Source organism: Candida parapsilosis, contig 005569 (genome assembly GCF_000182765.1).
Source record: "Candida parapsilosis strain CDC317 annotated contig 005569".
NCBI classification, from domain to species: domain Eukaryota; kingdom Fungi; phylum Ascomycota; class Pichiomycetes; order Serinales; family Debaryomycetaceae; genus Lodderomyces; species Lodderomyces parapsilosis.
Genome location: NW_023503278.1, coordinates 70447 through 90525, shown reverse-complemented (window position 1 = coordinate 90525; position 20079 = coordinate 70447). Strand labels below are relative to the sequence as shown.

The 20079-nt window shown below is 38.7% G+C and overlaps 10 protein-coding genes across 10 annotated transcripts; 7 read left to right on the top strand and 3 right to left on the bottom strand. All coding sequences in view use genetic code 12, as the record gives it.

Moving 5' to 3' along the window:
• Positions 1 to 4: 4 nt before the first annotated feature.
• On the top strand, positions 5 to 736 carry HAP5 (Hap5p; the record flags this gene model as incomplete). Its single annotated transcript, XM_036810512.1, has 1 exon — positions 5 to 736. One exon carries the CDS (start codon positions 5 to 7, stop codon positions 734 to 736), a length of 732 nt encoding a protein of 243 aa, XP_036663199.1.
• A 1031-nt stretch (positions 737 to 1767) lies between these two features.
• TFS1 (Tfs1p) lies at positions 1768 to 2403 on the top strand (the record flags this gene model as incomplete). The annotated part of the gene is made up of 1 exon (XM_036810501.1): positions 1768 to 2403. One exon carries the CDS (start codon positions 1768 to 1770, stop codon positions 2401 to 2403), a length of 636 nt encoding a protein of 211 aa, XP_036663198.1.
• Positions 2404 to 2470: 67 nt separating this feature from the next.
• CPAR2_100520 (U4/U6-U5 snRNP complex subunit) lies at positions 2471 to 2917 on the bottom strand (the record flags this gene model as incomplete). Its single annotated transcript, XM_036810490.1, has 1 exon — positions 2471 to 2917. One exon carries the CDS (start codon positions 2915 to 2917, stop codon positions 2471 to 2473), a length of 447 nt encoding a protein of 148 aa, XP_036663197.1.
• Positions 2918 to 3303: 386 nt separating this feature from the next.
• Positions 3304 to 3786, top strand: TRX2 (Trx2p; the record flags this gene model as incomplete). Its single annotated transcript, XM_036810479.1, has 1 exon — positions 3304 to 3786. The coding sequence occupies one exon, from the start codon at positions 3304 to 3306 to the stop codon at positions 3784 to 3786; it is 483 nt and encodes a 160-aa protein (XP_036663196.1).
• A 1256-nt stretch (positions 3787 to 5042) lies between these two features.
• On the top strand, positions 5043 to 6149 carry URA4 (dihydroorotase; the record flags this gene model as incomplete). Its single annotated transcript, XM_036810468.1, has 1 exon — positions 5043 to 6149. One exon carries the CDS (start codon positions 5043 to 5045, stop codon positions 6147 to 6149), a length of 1107 nt encoding a protein of 368 aa, XP_036663195.1.
• A 2460-nt stretch (positions 6150 to 8609) lies between these two features.
• On the top strand, positions 8610 to 10385 carry CPAR2_100490 (uncharacterized protein; the record flags this gene model as incomplete). The annotated part of the gene is made up of 1 exon (XM_036810457.1): positions 8610 to 10385. The coding sequence occupies one exon, from the start codon at positions 8610 to 8612 to the stop codon at positions 10383 to 10385; it is 1776 nt and encodes a 591-aa protein (XP_036663194.1).
• Positions 10386 to 11290: 905 nt separating this feature from the next.
• GRP2 (Grp2p) lies at positions 11291 to 12316 on the bottom strand (the record flags this gene model as incomplete). The annotated part of the gene is made up of 1 exon (XM_036810446.1): positions 11291 to 12316. One exon carries the CDS (start codon positions 12314 to 12316, stop codon positions 11291 to 11293), a length of 1026 nt encoding a protein of 341 aa, XP_036663193.1.
• Positions 12317 to 15022: 2706 nt separating this feature from the next.
• CPAR2_100470 (uncharacterized protein) lies at positions 15023 to 16540 on the top strand (the record flags this gene model as incomplete). Its single annotated transcript, XM_036810435.1, has 1 exon — positions 15023 to 16540. The coding sequence occupies one exon, from the start codon at positions 15023 to 15025 to the stop codon at positions 16538 to 16540; it is 1518 nt and encodes a 505-aa protein (XP_036663192.1).
• A 1348-nt stretch (positions 16541 to 17888) lies between these two features.
• CPAR2_100460 (uncharacterized protein) lies at positions 17889 to 19355 on the top strand (the record flags this gene model as incomplete). The annotated part of the gene is made up of 1 exon (XM_036810423.1): positions 17889 to 19355. One exon carries the CDS (start codon positions 17889 to 17891, stop codon positions 19353 to 19355), a length of 1467 nt encoding a protein of 488 aa, XP_036663191.1.
• A 178-nt stretch (positions 19356 to 19533) lies between these two features.
• On the bottom strand, positions 19534 to 20019 carry IMP2 (endopeptidase catalytic subunit; the record flags this gene model as incomplete). Its single annotated transcript, XM_036810412.1, has 1 exon — positions 19534 to 20019. The coding sequence occupies one exon, from the start codon at positions 20017 to 20019 to the stop codon at positions 19534 to 19536; it is 486 nt and encodes a 161-aa protein (XP_036663190.1).
• Positions 20020 to 20079: the final 60 nt, after the last annotated feature.

The following is a 20079-nucleotide window of genomic DNA, read 5'->3' as shown; positions in this document are numbered from 1 at the left end:
GAATATGGACACATACGTAGAGACGAATTACATAGATGGTGGTCAAGTGCCCAGATACGATGAGGATCAACCTAGTCTTGAGGAGTCAACGCACTTACCTCCCCATTTAAGCAACCATGATGGTTTAGAAGAATCACTACATCACCATCAACAACAACAACATCAACAACATCAACAACATCAACAACGTCTTGCAGATGACGAACAAGTAGTACAAGAAGTTGAAGAGGAAGAAGAAGAAGACTATGATGAGGATGAAATAATACCATCGCACCAAACTATAGTTGACGAGTCGGAATTACTTGCTGCACAAGCAGCTGCTGAAGCTGCAGCTGCTGCGCAACAACAAGAACCTGGTGATGTATTCAACAATGTAGCTCAAGGTTTAGAGGGGCCCCATCGTGATATGATGATGCAATACTGGCAAGAGACTATAAACTCTATTGAACATGATGACCACGATTTTAAGAATCATCAGCTACCATTGGCTAGAATCAAAAAAGTGATGAAGACTGATGAAGATGTGCGCATGATTAGTGCTGAAGCTCCCATTTTATTTGCTAAAGGTTGTGACATTTTCATTACCGAGTTGACTATGAGAGCATGGATTCATGCTGAAGAGAATAAGAGGAGAACGTTGCAAAAATCGGATATCGCTGCTGCTTTGACCAAGAGTGACATGTTTGATTTTTTGATTGATGTTGTGCCTAGAGAAGAGGAGAAGTCATCAAAGTGAGGGAAGTCAGCTGGGAGCGTGGGGAGTAGTGCTTGGTGGGGGTAGTACGTGGCGGGGAACTGCTTGGTGAGGGATTTTACTTTTTGCGTTTTGTTATATTTTTGTATTATTATTGTAAATACTATTGGGAAAAGATCAGTCAGTATGATTGAAAAGGGAAACTGTTTGAGAAAAGACGAGGTGATTGTAGGCCAGTGCATCGCTTGATGAAGTACCCAGAGGAGAGATATTTTTTAATCCCAATTCCGGCTGCGAAAACTTCACGTAGTTTCAAAGACACAATTTTCACGACACTCGATGTTCAACAACAACTAGTTGTGAGATTTCATCATGGGCCCCTAAATGTACGTCCGGTTATATTCCAAATGCGTTAGTAAGAGTCTATCTCCTGATTGTGAGCTTTATTAGTAATATGGAACTAAAAGTAGTAGTGCTAAATCCGGTCGTGTATAAAACCAATTGTACGTCTTTAGTGCCACCACACAAAAGCAAACACAAAAATCTATTGGTTTAAAATTGCTAGGAGAAAGAAATGGCTCCACACTAATCCGAAATACAGCTTTCTACAGCTTTCTACTTTGTTTCTTGCTTTCTTTTGTGTATAAACTGCAATTGCTATCAAAGGTAATCAATCAAATAGGAAGGCCATTTTGTCAATTACGCAATTTCCCAATATATTTGTTTTGTTTAATGTTCCTTTTTGATTGCTATTAGGCGTTTAACTTATTGCAATTTATTATTATTTTGATCCCAACTTCAAGCCATTATAAATAGGGCCCCCAACAAAATAGTCCCCAAAACACCCCCTTTTTTCTTTTTTCTTGCTCTCCATGTTGAACAAATTATCATCAACAGCAATATTTAAACAACTACCAATAAGAAGACGAGCCACTGCTACTACTGCTACTACTACTCAATCCTTGTTGAAACCAATTGCTGTTACCACATTCAACCGATCCTTATTTTACAATCGAAAACCTTATAATAGACGCTCAAAGCAATTTGCAAGAAATACATTACTCACTTCTAAAATGACATTAATTACTATTTCACAATCATTGGATGAGGCATTCACCAAGAACAAGATTGTTCCTGATGTTGTTGACGATTTTGAAACCCAAGGATTATTATCAATTGAATATGGCCCCACTGAATTAGTGACCTTGGGTAACACTTTATCAGTTTCTGGTACTCAAGATAAACCCAAGATTCAATTGACGTTGAATTCCCCAACCGAAGATGGTAAAATCGAGTCGATTAACGAGGGGGACAAGTTTATCTTGGTTTTAACTGACCCTGATGCACCATCAAACAGTGACCACAAGTGGTCAGAATATTTACATTGGTTGGTTACTGATATCACTTTGCCTAATTTGAAAACTGAATCTGGAGAACCAGAAATTAGCCATTTTATTGATGCTGCGCAAGGTAAAGAGGTGTTTAAATACGAAGGTCCAGGTCCACCACCAAAGACAGGTAAACACCGTTATGTGTTTTTGTTGTTTAAACAAGATCCAAAAGTTAGTAAATTTGAAGCACCAAAAGATAGACCCAATTGGGGAACTGGTACTCCATCAAGTGGAGTAAGAGATTGGATCAAGGCACAAGCGCCAGGATCAAAGTTGTTGGCAGTAAATTTTTTTTATGCTCAAAACGAGGATAATTAAGTAGGTATTCATATAATCAATCTGTTATAATTATATAAGCTATACGAATCTCGAGGTGTAGTAGTTTTTATATATTCTTTGCCGCTCGACTGTAGTCCTTGGGGCTTATCACTAATCCTTTCCCTTTTCTCGCACCACGATAAATGGTTTCAATTATATCAATCAATTCTTGTTTATCATAAATGGGGAAATTCAACTTGTTGTTATTCCCAGTACCGAAGTCACACAATATGTGTTTATTTCGATAAAAAAACATCAATGTGTATGGCTCTCGTTTATTTTGATCCAATTCGTACATGATGTTGAAATCAGGGACTTTATCCAAGTTGACCAAATAGATGACAGCAAAGTTTTTAACCTTATCAGCTATGGAATATAGCAATTCATCAATTATCATGCACGCAGTTTCTTCTTCTCTACCGAATCGAAGCACCACTACTCGGTCGTCTTCGGCTAGGATTGCTTGATCGACGTGCCAGCCTGTACGTAAATTAGGAAGGAATACTGAACCCATAATTGCTAGTTGTTAGGTGAACAGGGGGTCAAGGAGTTATCAGAAAGGTGTCTTTTTTGAAAGGGATATGTATAGGTAAGTATATCTTTTGATGATGCGATGACGTAGTTGGTGATTATTTTTTTTTGTCTTTTTGCTTTGTGCGATGAGACCAAACGTAGGTAGCGTCGCCATGTGAGAGCAAGAGCATCAAATTGCAGAGAACACTGTTGGTGTATCTAAATGCAATCAAAGGTAAATGAAGGCACCAGGTTTGAGTTCTAGACCAGTCTGAGTGAAGGGGCCTGTATTTTTGTTGCTCGGTAAAGGTAACATAAATAGGGCCAATTATCCTCTTAACAATAGTAGCCCAATTCATCTCCTTTAACTACTGCACCACTTCAACAATGTTGCAAGATATCAAAACAAAACAACAATTAGCCAACGCTTTGCAATCACAATACCAATCTTCAGAAACAACTTCAAGAAGAACTGAAACTGGTGTTGACCCAGGCACTTCATCAAGAACTAAGATTCAATCCAAGGCAATGAACATGGCATCCAATATGGGCTTTGGTTCCGGCTCAGGCTCCAATGCCTCCTCCCACGAAGATCACGTTATTGTCGTCGACTTCTTCGACGATTGTGATCATTGTTTACAAATGAATTCCAAGTTGGATGAGTATTCCAATTGGTATCAAAATAATTCCAAACCGGTTGATTTTTACAAGGTTAATATTGAAGATAAGGAGCTGAAATCTTTTGCTAGTGATTATTCAGTTGATTCTATCCCTACTACATTGTTTTTCAAAAAGGGTAAGTTGGTTGATAAAGTTGTTGGTGCTCAACCTGCGCAGATTAAAAAGGTTTTGGATGATGATTTGTTGTAAGGGTTGGAGACAGAGAGAGATACAACAAGTGAAATACTTATTTTGGTGGTGTCGTCGTTTTTTATTTAATAGGGGATTTTTATTCAATTTCGGTTAGCTTTTCTTTAGCTGGATATTTTTGTTCAGTTTTATTCTTTCGTGGTATATATTTATATGTATAGTGGATGGAGAGAATGTTTATGTTCATAACTTTTTGATCATTTGTAGGTTGCTGCAACCAAACCAAAATTATCACAAGACAAAGTGGTACACATTCCTTTTCTTTCTTATGGCTTGTGGAATTACATATATAAAGGAAACAACTTTCGTCCACTTCTCAAAAAGCTTGATAATATTCTCTAAAATCTTCTTCAGTTGGTTCGACATCCCGATACTACATTCGTGAGAGTATCCTTTATGTTTCAGGACTTTAAAAGGCGCTCTAATCGAATAGAAATCAGTACTTTTTGCTGCAATTTCGTTTTGAAACTAAAAACAGCTACAATCTGCAAAAAAGAGTCCCTGGGTGATGGCTTATTATTGACCAAAACTCAATTTCTTTGAGTGCGGTGAGTGGAAGTGTTTTGACATCCCAGGTCCAATGGAAATATGGGGAGCAATCACCACTTTGAGTAGTGGGTCAACACTTTTATCGCTGTAATACAAGCTCAATCAGAGCCTTGCGTACTTGCTAGGCCCAAGCTGTGTGTACTCTCAAAATCAGCGTTTGTGAATTTACAGAGGTGGAATGGGTTATGTTAGCAAAATTTCCCCTTTTCCTTCCACTGGTTTATGGGTTTGTTAGGGCTTCTGTGCATGTTTACGTTTATGTTTATTGTCATTGTTCTTACTGAAGAAAGCTGAAATTTGTTATCCAAAAGATGCGTATCTTCCAGTAGAAGTATGCATTGTTTTTTTCAAAATGTTACCATGTTTGATGGTTTAGCGAACATCGACATCGTGATTTACTTTATATTTGTATTTCGGTTCAAATTATATAGAATGTTTAAATGTATTTCTGAGTAAAGTGTTTGTACATTTGATCTCAAAGATCTATTTAAGTAGGGCACGAGGGATGAGAAAGAGAGTTTTTGGTGGATGTGAAGTAACCCAGTGGGTGTTTTCCGTATGTTATGAAAATATGGGGATTTTGCAATCACACAAAACTATGGCGATAGTGTTGACTCGTAAAGAAAAAATAAAAATTTTCGACCTCCATTGATACAATTTCTATCTACCTATACAATCACCACAGCACCACACACAAGAGCCTAACCATGACTGAGGTCAATTTGGGAATTACTGCTGACATGCATGTGCATTTGCGTGATGGTGCAATGTGTAAGTTGATAACGCCAACAGTTCGTTCAGGAGGAATCGCCATATGTTATGTGATGCCCAATCTTGTCCCACCAGTTACCACTAAACAACAAGTCATCGACTACCATAACGAACTTACCAAACTCGCTCCCGAAACTACATTTTTAATGAGCTTGTACTTGTGTAAGGAATTGACTCCGCAATTGGTTGATGAAATTAGTCATTTGATCCATGGTATTAAATGTTACCCAGCTGGTGTCACTACAAATTCTGCATCGGGCGTGGATCCCAATGATTTCAGTTTATTTTATCCTTTGTTTGAAGTTATGGAAAAACGTGGGTTGATTTTAAACATACATGGAGAAAAAGCTCATATTTCAAAAGAAGAAGAGGCCAGAGGCGATATTGAGGATGAAATCAATGTCATCAACGCTGAACCTAAGTTCCTTCCTGCATTGCGCAAGTTGCACGCCGATTTCCCTAGATTAAAGATTGTTTTGGAACATTGTACAACACATGAGTCAATTGCATTAATCCGCGAACTAAATCAGGGCAAATCTGAAAATGATGAGATTTACGTATCAGCGACGATAACTGCTCACCACTTGTATTTGATTATTGATCAATGGGCTGGGAACCCGATAAATTTCTGTAAACCAGTAGCCAAGTTTCAAAAAGATCGTCAAGCTTTAATTCATGCTGCAACAAGTGGTGAACCATGGTTCTTTTTTGGATCTGACTCTGCACCACATCCAATCCACAAGAAACAAGTTCATGTTGGTGTTTGTGCGGGTGTGTATACTCAATCAAATGCCGTGGCTTATGTAGCCGAAGTCTTTGACAAACAAGGCAAATTGGACAATTTAAAGAAATTTATCAGTGATAATGGGATCAAGTTCTACAATTTACGATCAAATATTTTGAACAAGCACAAGGGAGAGAGTGTATGGTTAGTGAAGAGAAGCAATAATGTACCTGATGTAATTGGCAATGGTGAGGTTGAAGTTGTGCCTTTCAAAGCTGGAGAAACATTAAAATATGCTATTGAATGGAGAAAGAATTAGGTGAGAAGTGTGTATATGTGTATACAGGTTAGATGGAACGACGTGAATGACACTGTACTGAAGCTTGATAATCCTTTCGCAAACCTCCTATCTTCTAGAAAGTTCCACATCTTGCAGAATAAACAATAGTGGTCCGGTTTCCATTGTAGATACGACAGTGACACAAACATCGTACCGCTGAGCAAACAATTGGTCTGGCAATTCATTTAATTAGCCATTTCTTTGAAATTGCGTCAATTTTGTGTTCGTTTTTAACTGTCAGTAGAACATGCGCTAGGTATGATTGCGTTTTCCAAATGTAATCCTACCACACAAGTGCGAAAAGGTTGTTCTCGTGTCTGCGGAAGAGCGTATCACTTCCGATGTGAATGGCTTGGAGGTACAAGTGCAACGTTGACATCATGATATACTTAAACTAATTTGTACGGCAATTATGGTATTAAAAAAAAATTTTCGATTTTGATACTTTCTGTGTAAAATTTCTGGAAATTACAATCGGGTATGCAATATGCAAAATCTACTTTTGAAGCAGGTGGATGTCATTGGAAGCCACAATATATGTCTGACACAGTTAATCAACCCGGAAGTCCGTTGTAAAAGAGTTGTAATGACTTGGAATTTGGAATTAGACGCACACACAAGTACATTTATCTATAACATGACGTTGTAGGGCGCGAAGAGTCTTGCTGTTTTTCATGCTTCCTGCTAAATATAACAAATATTCTACTCTATTTGCTTAAAGAAACGCCTACAAACCAACGAAATCCTTGTTGCCTTATCTCCAATATTCGTTTGGAGTTATCACGTGCGAGTACGTCTCTTTTTTATATCTCAAAGTGGAAATAAAAATCCATTTCCTAATTTTATCAATCGGCTAAATGCGGAAATTTTTATTTAAAACTAAATTAGCATTACACACACGACCTCCAACACGGCGGTAATTAGTATTCAATTTCTTCAATTCAACACACACATAGTGAACTTATTTCCGACACTTTCAGGTCACACAATTGCACCTTCTATAGTGGCTGTTAATTTTTGTATTAAGCAAAACAAAGATGGGGTTTCAATAAGCGAAGCGATGAGAAAAAGAAACGAGCAAAGTCAACACATTGCCATTCAATTAATAAACCCCTTTGAGTGAAAAAAGTTCGAGTATGAAGTAGTAGTGGCCCACGTGTGCTTGAAATCTTTATTGTTTGATACCAACGTATGTGAAGAAAAGGGCTTTGAACAATAGGATCATATTGTTATTTGAAATAGTTTTGTGTCCATTGTGAGCGTAGAATACATGCAATGCGGATTAAATGCCATTTTTGTACGAGACAGAAAGGCACAGCTGGACAGACCTGTCAAGGAACTTGGTCCCATTTTAAGGTTTCCTGGATAGATTTTTTGATGGTCAATTAGTATCCCACGTGTTCTTTGAACGAGAAATGAAAACGCAACAACGCATGTACTTGGGCGTTATACATAAAGTATATATCAGCTCAAAGTTAACTTGACAGCTTTCAAATAAAATATCTAAAAACCTTATTATTAATTTAGACGACACTTTATGCGCTGGAACAATCTCATTCTGCCAAGGCACCATTATTTCTTGGTATTGCAACACTAGGGGGGTGGAGTTTGGGAGGACTGGTGGAAACGCAAATTAAACAATAGCCAAGCCGTGTGAAGAGCATGTCACATAAGACAAACACCAGTTACCTTAATGTTGTCTTCATTAAACAACTGCCAAATGAGGAGAAGAAAGAGAAAAAAAAAAATAGAGATATGCACAATTGACTATATAGAATCATATGCTGAATCATGTACATCCTCACTCTTTATTCTTTTTCTTTATTCAATTGTTAATATTACCTAAAAAGTTTAAATGTAGAAACTGCAAAACCAAGTTCAATATCAGACTACGAAACGTGCACCGAGATAATGATGTGACCCACATTGATAGCTCTCTCTCTTTTTCTCCCTTTCTTTTACAATTGAGATCTTTAACTTGGTTTAGATTTCATTTCTCTCTTACGGAATTAGTAAAAGTTTTCTTTAGTTGCACAAAATTGCAACAAACAATAGTGGTATATCTCTTTGTAAAAATTAAAACCTTTGGTAAATGTTTGGTGATAAATTTTTTTGTTTGATATTTTTATTATTTTATTAAGCAGCCGCTTTTTGTGACACTTATCAGGAATAAATTAGACGCCAGGTATATTTTGGTTTATGTTCATATTCTTATTGTTTGAACTTTTTAAAAGAGTGCTCTTTTTCAGAGAGAACTAATATAAATATATCAAATCTAATCCCACTTTTTTCAAAATCCTATGAAACTTGTTTCTACCTCCTATACTATACATTCTCACTCTACTCCTTTTCCAGCGACATTGCACCAGTGGAGATAATTATTCCTTACAACACTGACATAGTAGCACTTATACCCTGCCCCACATTAGATAACAAGATATGGCTTCAAGAGATTTACCACATAGTTTTAGAGAGGCTTTTTTTGGCTGGGCAGAGAGAATCCCACTGGAAATAACAATTCTCAAATCTAAGGAACAACTACTTGCCGAAGATCTACACAATCCAGATTTCCACTCACACAATGAAGGCTCAAATTCATCCAACAAGTCTTCCTCTTCAGATTTTCCGGAAGGCGAGGCTGATTCGTACGAAGCACCACCAACTAAAGTCAAGTTCAACAATTTGTGGCCTGCATTTGCTTCTGGTGCTGGTTTATTCTCTGATGGTTATGTCAATAATTCTATTTCCACAGTATTGTCGTGTTTGAAAATGATTTATGGTGACGAGTTTTCTAAAAGTAATGCTATCAACAACATTAGTTCAATCGCATTTGTAGGTACGGTTGTCGGACAATTGGGGTTTGGTTACATTTCCGATAGAATTGCCAGGCGTGGTGGTATGATGGCAGCAAATATCATGTTGATTGTTTTCACATTGTTGTGTGCTGTTGGTTCTTGGGGTGCAACAACGCAAGGGTTCTTCGCATGTTTGACGGTTTGGAGATTCTTTTTGGGTGTTGCTATTGGTGCTGAATATCCAACAAGTTCAGTTATTGCATCTGAGTTTGCTAATCAATTACCCGCAGGTCACAGAAATAGGTATTTCTCCTGGTTCACCAATGCCATGATTGATTCAGGGTTTGTTGTTTCGGCATTTGTCCCATTTGTTTTGATTTGGATTTTTACTGAGCGTCATTTACGTGCATTGTGGAGGGTTACAATTGGATTGGGTGTTATCCCACCATTATTGTTGTTTTTCATTCGTTTAAAGATGAAGGATTCTAGAACTTTTGAAAAATTGAATATGAAACACGTCAAATATAGAGACTATCCATGGTGGTTGATTATCAAGTTTTACTGGTTTAGATTAACTGTTGTTTCCTTGATTTGGTTTATTTATGACTTTTCTGCTTATTCATTCGGTAATTTTAATACCATTATTATTGGTGAAATTATCCCAGATGCCCCTCTTTGGAAGCAATGGGGTTGGTCTGTGGTTTTCAATTTGTTTTACATCCCAGGTGCATTCCTTGGTGCATTGTCAGGAGATTATTTCGGACCAAGATTGACTTTGGCTTTCGGTGTTGGTTGTCAGGGAATTATTGGATTTGCTATGTCTGCACGTTTAGAATCATTGAAGAGGCACATTGCTGGTTTTGTTGTTGTTTTTGGAATATTTACCTCATTTGGTGAATTTGGTCCTGGTGATAACATCGGATTATTGGCATCCAAAACTAGCGCTACTGCTATTAGAGGTCAATATTATGGTATCGCTGCTGCCATTGGTAAAATTGGAGCTTTTGTTGGTACTTGGGTGTTCCCAGCTATTCAAAAGCATTACACGGGTCAAGGAAATAAAGATTTGCAAGTTCCATTTTACATTTCCGCTGCATTGTGTTTGTTTAGTGCTGCATTGGCCCTATTCTTTTTACCACATGTTGGTCAAGATGCCATCAACAAAGAAGATGCTGACTTTGTTGATTATTTGAAATCACACGGTTTCGATATCGGTCTCTTGGGTGAGCCTGGTGTGGTTACTGAAATGATTGCTGAAGAACACAAGAGAAATCCAGATGCAGTTGGTGAAACTGATGGGGCCGTTGGTGGACATGCAGCTGGTGCTGCTGAGTTTAGTGGCCTGGAAATTATGGCATACGATTCATTGGGAGGCGCCAAGGATGAGACTGATGTAACTGAGAAGAGGGTCAAGCAGTGAGGAGAGAAAACATCTCTACGTAATCTTTCCGTTTCGGGTCATTTAGACAATTTAGAATGTTGTTTAGTTCTTAATGCGATTTATTATTATCAGAAGAGAAGTATTTTCAATGTTTCCATTGAGCATCAGGCATGAAAGCTAAAAATAGATCAGACAAACTTGTACGGCAATTGTCTTTGTAATCTCTACTCGCTAACTTTTCCTCAAGAATAGGTGTCAAAAAATTTGACCCTATTGTCTTGGCCCAAGTTATATTTTGCGAGACAACACAAAAAGTGGGAATCAGAAATATCAAAGGTTAGTCCAGATTTGTGTAATAATTGCACACCCACGTGGTGAAAGGGAAATTTATTTTTGCAACTTTTGGAAAGAAAAGAAAGCGAAAAAGCGCATTCAACCTTTTTGCACGGTTATGTTATTGATTATGTACAAGGCGTTCCAATTGCTGCTTTGGCAAAACTAGCCAGCCTAAGGCAAAGTACCAATTGGCGAGATCTGCCCCCCTACATCTCAACATGGCAAAGTCAGGTTTGTGAAGCAATGTCCATGTATAACCTAATTTTTGCTTCTTGGCACCATTTAGTTCCCGTAGAGGAAGGAGATTCACGTGAGGCAATACAGCAGACACCTCCTTAAGTATTCCACCAAGCCGGCTATTCATTGAAGCTATGAAAGCTATACATCCCATCTCGGTGGTAGCGGGAATTGATCCAATGGGAGGATAAGATAGCGAGATTTCATAAAATATTGGCATCAGATGAGACTCTCTTAGTGAAAGCTTCCTGAGCATGGAAAAATATCCAGACAAAATGCTACAAGAAATGTACCAAGTTGTGCGATAGTTGTCAATTCTAATTCTATATACGACTGTGTAGCAACAAGCTTTTGGAAACTCCCCTGCCTATTTACACCAACTGCTTAATAGTGTCATCAACCGACTTTTTCAAATCAATGAATTTGAAACCCAAAATCCTTCTCGTCTTTTCATTGTTTACGACACTTTCAGTTTCCTCAAACTTTGGAGATTTTGACTTATCCAACTTTGGTAACTCAGATTTCAAATTAGGGAAATCTTTTTCAATAATGTCCAAGATCCCAGCGGAGGAAAAAGGTGCATTTGCCAAAAGCAATCTCTGGCCCACAGTTTCATTCTTCTCAAAAGCAATGAGATGGGCTTTTGCGACATCTCTGACATCAATAAAGTATCCAACAAATTGTTGAGGCTCCACTTTTGTCTTGTTTGCAGTCAAGAGACTGTTGATGATTTCATTTGATGCGTTCAACTTGGACTTGTCTCTAACGGCAAAAGCTTGTGGTCCCAATACAAATGCAGGATTCACAAAAGTGACATCCCATTTTGGCTTCTTTTCTTCGATGTAGTTCCATACAGTCTTTTCAGCGAGTTTCTTTGATCCAATGTAACCAAGAAAGGGATTTTCCAAAGCCTGCTCGTATGTGATTGGGTTCCACGATTCTTCATTTACTTCTTTACCAGGCGTAGCCAAATTTGCAAAACCAGCAACCGCAGCATAAGACGATGTGATGACAACCCTTTGAACGTTTTTACCATACACGGTAACTGCGTTAAGTGCATTAATGGTACCCTCAATGGCCGGTTTTAACAATTCCTTCTCAACATCATGAATTTCAAATGTAGCAGGAGATGCAGTGTGTAAAAACACTGTCACCTCCGGATGGGCTTGCAAAGCTTCGTTAAATGCACCTTTGGCTCCAATGTCCTTCACAATGACATAATTGAAAAGATTAGAATTGAGTCCAGCAGACTCGATCAATGATTTTAAGTACTTTCCTTTTTCCTCTGATCTCACTGAGCCGATAGTTTTGTAACCAGCTTCAAGCACGGTTTTGACAATTTGTTGAGCAATGAATCCAGTAGCACCACTGACGAATACAACAGTTTCTGATGACATTTTGATGATGGGTGAAAAAAAGAAAAGAAAGCAGGCCGATTCAATCGTTGAGGAAATAATTGCCGCTACTTATATACTAAGTAATAACTAATAATGTGGCTGTTATAGCAAACTTTGCAAGTTGTCTTGGTCAGAAAAGAACATCGGCCGGTGTGATTCGGCCGAGAATTAAGAGCTTTGTGACACATCTGTCAACGGAAAAAGAAATAGACGCAATTTGTATCCAAATGCTCCTGAAAATTTTCCACACCGTTTCTAAAATCCGCTTATAAAGGGAGCATCAAGAGAGGCAATGCAAACAAGCTGGTGGGGGGGTGGGGGGAAGGCACAATGTTATTTGATCATGGTAAAATCCAATGGGGCTATGCCATCCATTGCACCTATTCCGGAAGCAAGTTATGTCTGTGGTGATTGTACACAGTCATATTGAGTCAACATAAAGTTGTAGGAAGTTCAAATTCACCTTCGCAGTGGCTGTTAGAGCAGCACTGTAGGGAGTTTTAGAGTCCAATTCCGGCATCATTAAATCCTGTAGGGAGACGACTTGACCCAAGTGGTGTCACAATGTTCGTTTGCTTTCATAGCGGTAACACCAGGACTGCCTTCTTGTTACAGATTCAATCGAGATCAGGACGTGACCCAATCGACGACGTCGGGACAATGTTTATCGCCAAAATTGTGTGGATCTGCTAATTGTATGCATTTTATTCAGTGGTGTAGCCATACGTACTAGCTTTTCTCATTCGACAAACGCAAATGTATCACTGATATTGTCACTGGCATTGAGGATGGCACCCTGAAAAATATTTAGTGTTGATTTGGATGCCTCAAATTCTCCTAACTTCACTGGATCAAAAACCTGTACCACTACAAACCGAAGTTTGTGCTACTCCCAAACATTGGCCTTCGTTTGGAATCTACAATGGCATTAGTCTAGCCGGATTCACCTCTATTGAACCATCACTAAGCGGTATTGTTTAACTTGTTGTTTTCAAAACGTCTGCCACATTTGGTGGTATCTTTTTCACTGATGAAGTATGTTTGTTCCTCTCAAAGACATATGTGATTCCAATCATCGTTTATCTAATGGTTATTGTTGCACTTACCCCTGGTTTTTGGATGTACCACAAGGGCCACAACGGGCATCATAATCATAAAAAATAGTCACTGGATGTCAGACTTTAGTTCCTGTACTGCATTTGCTTCACACCCTTTCAGTTTACTTCAATTTACTAACACCAGCCATGAATACTATCAAAAAAACGGAGAAGTTAGTTTTGGCGCTACTGACATGATGCTAAAGTCGCCAAGTTTGGAACACATGTGATACTCATACTAACTATTCAGATCATCTACCCCAGTAGATGTGGGAAATGGCAACGATGAAGCGGTTGCAACAAAGAGAACATAATACTATGGTGATGGACAATCTATTCCATTTTTTTTACTTGGTTCAGAGACTGTTGTTGCACAGTAGATTTTTTAACTAATCTTAAGTCAGAACACACACTGTGTGGGGTAACATCACTGATGTACACCTGCAATGAAACCATTCCAAAAAGACTAGGTTAATTAGATGACACTAGTCGGAAATACTAAAAATTCAAACAGTGCGCGGAAGAACCCTAAAACAAGGTTTTTGAGTTACCAAGATGTTGTAGATGTAAAACTCTCTCAATATGTATTACTTGGCAACATTGGACTGAAAAAAAGTCTTTATCTCAAAGTTCAAAGAAAAACAGTAACACCGTGTTCAAAAGTGAGCTTAAACTTGGTGTAACCATTGCAGCTCATAAAGAGTTTACTGCTGCGTCGGATAATGTGGCTACTTTTTTTTTTAATGCGCTTTGACCCCACAATGACATGGGAACCACCCGCTACCCACTCAGGTTAAATGTGTGGGACACACCCAATAGATGTGACACTGTCTGCCTAGACTCTATACTCTATGCATTGTAATTTATCCTTACTATAATGCAAACACCATGGTTGAGGGTTCCCCAATTGATCTATCTGCATTCGAGAAAAAAACTAAGAAACCCCACGTTGATAACTTGAGCAGGTTGCGAGCCCTGATCTTTTCCACCCCTCCTAAACAGTTGACCAGGTCTCTGCCGAAACCACCATTTATGGCTCATACAGTTTTGAGTATTGCATTCAAATAGTGCTCGAAAAAGTTTAATTCACGATTGTAAATAAAGAGCGAGAGAGAGAATGTAACATTCACTAAATCTACGTTGTGCTCATAGGGCAACGAATTCGCCAACAGCAACTAGTTCTAATACGGGAATATGGCCACATGGAGCTGTTGGTGTTTATTATCAGCACTGTCATACATGACTAAAACTTGATACACTATCTGACTGTCGTGGTAGAAGCGACATGTTATGTACAGATTAAATTTGGGCATTCTGAGGCAACGTTTTCTGAATTCAACTGTCCCAAATGGGAAATTATTGTGCGGGTTGAACTAGAAACGGCTAACTTTAACTTTAATTGTTGAATGTCATTACAAATCAAATTGATCGACCAAGGGGGGTTGAATTGTTCAATGGTGGTTTTTAAAGTTTTCGTGTGAATTTATTGACATTTCCGACAATCTCCACTGGCTAGATTTTAAATGAAACGATGCTGCTACAACAACAAGATGTACTAGCTTTACCCCATCTTTCCACTGAAAGCATGCATTAGCTGATATAAATAGTAATGAAAGTTCAGATTTTTACGTTGCATCGTGGTAATGACAGACAAAACAGCCACATGACTTCAATAGACGACAAGAGTGCTCCGGTAAAGGAGGAACTTGAAAGTGCTTCAGTTGATGTTGAACCAGAAATATCCGAGGAGCATAAACAATATCTTATTGCTAAACATGGGACTTACCATTTATCACCATTACCAACAATGAACGATAATGATCCATTGAATTGGTCAAATGGAATGAAGTTTTTACAATTGGGAATGGTTGCCTTTCATGGATTCATGACCACCTTCTTGACAACGGGTTTAGTCCCAGTTGCAGGAGTGTATGCTCAAAAATTCAATATGCCAACTTCACGTATAGCTTATTTGATTTCAGTGCAAATCTTAGTAGTTGGTGTGTTCCCGATAGTTTGGGTACCATTTATGGACCGGTATGGAAAGAGACTACTTTTAATCATTTCCACTGTGGGAAGTATGGCTTTCTCATTAGGAAGTGTCTTTTGCAACACTTATGGCTCAATGATGGCAATGAGGATAATGCAGTCAGTATTCATCTCCCCTGGTATTGCTGTTGGTGGTTCGATAGTAAATGAAACCACATTTAGTCATCAGAGAGGATCCAGGAGTGGGATATGGGCGATTTCAGTAAATTTGGGTACGATGGTTGGTGCATTTTTGATGGGGTTTGTTGCTGGGCATCAAGATGCCAAATATATCCACGTGGTGTTTACATGTATCAACTTTGGACAAGCCGTCTGCTATGTGTTTCTTGGGAAGGAGTCACTGTACAACTACAATGATCTAACACGAAATGAACCAAACAGATTCAAACAATTGCGATTCAAAACCATCTTTCCCGAGAATCGCATAACCTTGAAAAGAATTGTTTACCCATTAAAATTTTTTGGCAACTTGAAAATCTTTATTCCAACCTTTGCATATTCAGTTTGTTTTCTTCAAGCAAATATTGCCATGAATATTGAAATTCCAGAGGTTATGGTTGCAAAATTTGCTTTAGGTCCGCAAGCATTAGGGTTACAATTCATCTCCTTTATTATCGGTACAGCCATCGGTGAAGTTGGTGGATACATGTCTGATCGGTTAGTTGCTTGGGGTCAGAAAAACGGTAAAGGTCCATCGTTTAGATTGTGGTTGACGTATCCAGGATTTATTGCATGTTGTGTTGGGTTAATCATATTTGGTGTACAGATTGAACATGCTAAAACGTGGAATGTTACACCCTTGGTTGGGTGTGCGTTTGCTTCTTTTGGTTTACAAATCATGACTTCGCCAATTATTGCATTCTGTATTGATATGGATCATAAGGATGCTTCCGCAATTGTTGTATTCATCACTGCGGTGAGACAGGTGCTTGCATTTATTGGCCCTTTTTACTTCCCACACATGTATTCGGATTTGGGCTTTGCCAAATCGTATGGCATTATGGCTTCACTTATTGGTGCCTTGTCGCTTATACCTATGTTTATTTTACACTATTTAGCTGCAAGTAAAGGAAAGTAACAGTACTGCTTGAAAGAGTGGGCGTGCATATCCTGCTCCTCTTAGTTTGATTTGGTTAGAACATTGAATTGATTGGGAACGTGTATATGACTCACTTGATGTAGCTAACTCTTCACCGTAGTGACATGAAGAAAAAGTTCCATCTCCCTCCAAGTTGAACCGAAGCCGTGGGGTCTGGGACTCTCGTGACCGTATCTTGCATATCATCCCTCGCTTTCTTGATGAAGTGTTGAAGCTTTAGCCGAGGGTCAAGTAGAGTCCAGAACCTTTGAAAAGTTATGTGATTACGAAGCTTCAAATGCCCATTGCTGTTTCATCAAGGCGTTTTAAACTTTTCTCTTTGTTCGTTTTTGCACCCGCTGCATTCGATAAATATCTTCCTAAGATGGCAATAGCAGCAAAAAAAAAAAGCTGTTTCGTTACAATGTGGACTAGCTGTACTGGCACATTTGGTGAAGCAATGTCAAACAAACATACTGAATGAGTCTTCGAAATGGTCGTAATATTTGTAAGATGATTGCACGAATATTGAGTGCTCCAGATGCTTTAAAACATCAGAACTCGTATATGCACAAAATCTAAGATCTTTCCTGCACTTAACAAGCTACCAGCTTTTGTGACTCAATTCATTTCAAAGATCGTAAATCAATACTCGCCGTCAGGCAACTTGTGCTTTCAAAAGACAAAAGAATGGAGATGTTAGACACAAAGTGGTACAGTATATATATATATGTGTGTGTGTCATAGTTAGTGGGTTTCCTTCATGCATATCTAATTACCATACACAAAGTCCATTAGCACTCGATTTTGTGGCTATCCACGATGGAGAAAGCAAGAGTCAAATCGAAGCTTCTTGGCCTTGTAATCCAACCAGACGTGGGGGTTGACATTAACAAACAACACCGATAAGAATATCATGGATTTCAGATCAGGCTAATCGTTTATCCAGAGTCTGAGCCTGCCAATAGACGCGGTGAAATGCAATATTATTACAAACTTATAGAAGCTATTGAAATTTTCATATTAAAGACAAGAAAATATGGTGACAAAAATAAGTATGAAACGGGACAATTATAACTACGACTTAAATGAAAAAGGTCATTTTTTTTCTGATTCCCATCTGTTGTTCCAAGTCGGGAGAGTTTTCTTTATCTTTGGTTGATTTACTTGCATTTCCGTTGCAGTTATATAGCATAACCTCACTTGCAATACAAGGTACTGCACTATTGGTACTACCCCACACTTTGCAGTACGAACACCTGGCTCGAGGCTCATATAAATACCCTGGTTAGAAACCACGAATGTTGTTGCATCTGAGCACAAGCTGACAGTATCACAAGTAGCGAAAATGTCTTCATTAACGGAGGATAAAATGGTCAACACGAAGGAGGAAATTGAATACATTGCAACCGAAGATGAATCGGGACTTTCAGAAGAACACAAACAGTATCTCATTGCCAAACATGGGACCTATGATTTGGTTCCTCTACCATCAATGAATGACGATGATCCCTTGAACTGGTCAAATGGGTTTAAACATTTACAATTGGCGATGGTGGCATTCCATGCATTTATGGCTACCTTTATGGCCTCAGGTTTGGTACCTGTTATCGGAATGTATTCAGAAATTTACCAGATGTCAACCCCGGACGTGGCTTACTTGGTATCAGTACAGATTGTGTTGATTGGTGGGTTCCCATTGTTGTGGGTGCCTTTGATGGAAAGGTATGGAAAACGTTTGCTTTTGATTATTTCGACACTTGGAACCATGTGCTTTTCATTGGGAAGTGTGTTTAGTACCACTTATGGCACTATGATGGCAATGAGATGCTTACAAGCTATTTTCATTTCACCTGGATTAGCAGTCGGTGGTGCCGTGGTGAATGAAACCACATTCAGTCATCAAAGAGGTTCAAGAAGTGGTATTTGGGCAATTGCTGTAAACTTGGGCACAATGGTGGGAGCTTTGTTGATGGGCATTGTTGCCCAGCATCAGGACCCCAAGTATATTCACGTGGTGTTTACATGTATCAACTTTGGACAAGTTGTTTGCTACGTGTTTTTTGGAAAGGAGTCGCTTTACAATCACAAAGATTTATCAAGAAACGAAACTAATCGATTCAAACAGTTGCGGTTTAGGGCCATATTCCCCGAGAATCGTATAACTTTAAAAGATACTTTTTACCCCATGGTGTTTTTCACAAATTGGAGAATCTTTATTCCAACTTTTGCATACTCAATGTGCTTTCTTCATGGAAATATTGCGTTGAATATCGAAATTCCTGAAGTCATGTACATCAAGTTTGGGTTGGGTCCGCAAGCTTTGGGGTTGCAGTTTATTTCATTCATAGTTGGCGCTGCCATTGGTGAAGTAGGTGGATACATGTCGGATAAGTTGGTGGCATGGGGTCAAAAGAGAGGTAGAGGGCCATCATTTAGATTGTGGATTACGTATCCTGGTTTTGCCACTTGCATTATTGGACTAGTTGTATTTGGGGTGCAGATAGATGCTGCTACATCGTGGAATGTCACACCTTTAATAGGTTGCGCGTTAGCATCATTTGGTTTGCAAATCATGACGTCACCATTCATTGCATATTGTATTGACATGGATCATAAACAAGCTGGGGCAATCATTTTGTTCATCACTGTTGTCAGACAAACACTTGCATTCATAGGCCCATTTTACTTTCCAGTTATGTTTGCGAAATTAGGATTCACGGTTGCTTATAGTGTAATGGCTGGTATTATTGCCGGTTTGGCATTCATTCCTACTCTTGTTTTACAAATCAAAGACGCTAAGAGTGGCAAGTGAGAGGAAAGGTTGTGATTTTTACCAATTTCTATATAGTTTTATACATAATCTATGATCAAAGATATATCTACTCTTCAATAGGCGACCTAGTCTTCCGTGATTAGCGCGTCATTAACAAGCGTTTCAAATTAAGGGGAAATTACCACGTGGCAGTACATAGCCACCAAAAGCATCTCCCTCATTGTCTTTCCAAAGATTGTCCAAACCTGCTCAATGGCCAAAGAATCATCACCACTTTCCCCACAACTAAACCTTTGCTAATTGGACCAAACTCGTTGGAGTCTATGGAATGCACTCGATTGTCACCTTCCACCCAATAATGATTCCGCGGTATTTTTACTTCCAGCTTAGGATAATTAGAAGTCGGTAGTATTACATCTCCATTTATTCCCACAACTCTCTTTGTCAACAACTTCTCGGGATCTAAAGGCAGACGAAACATAATTACATCGCCTCGAGATATATTACTCTCCTTGGTCTTTATATTATACTTCTGTACTAGCACTATATCTTTCGACGTTGTAGTTGTTCCTGGATTGAATGTTGGCGTCATTGAAGATCCACTGATTTGATAGGGTTGGTACACATGATTAGTGAACGAGTATAGTACAGGCAACCACGTTATTGTAAGTAAAGTGGTTTTCAAACTATGACTTAATGGCATCGGGTTGAACCTGTGGGTATTATTTGTGGGGCTGGGTAGTGACCTATTGTTAGCAAAAAG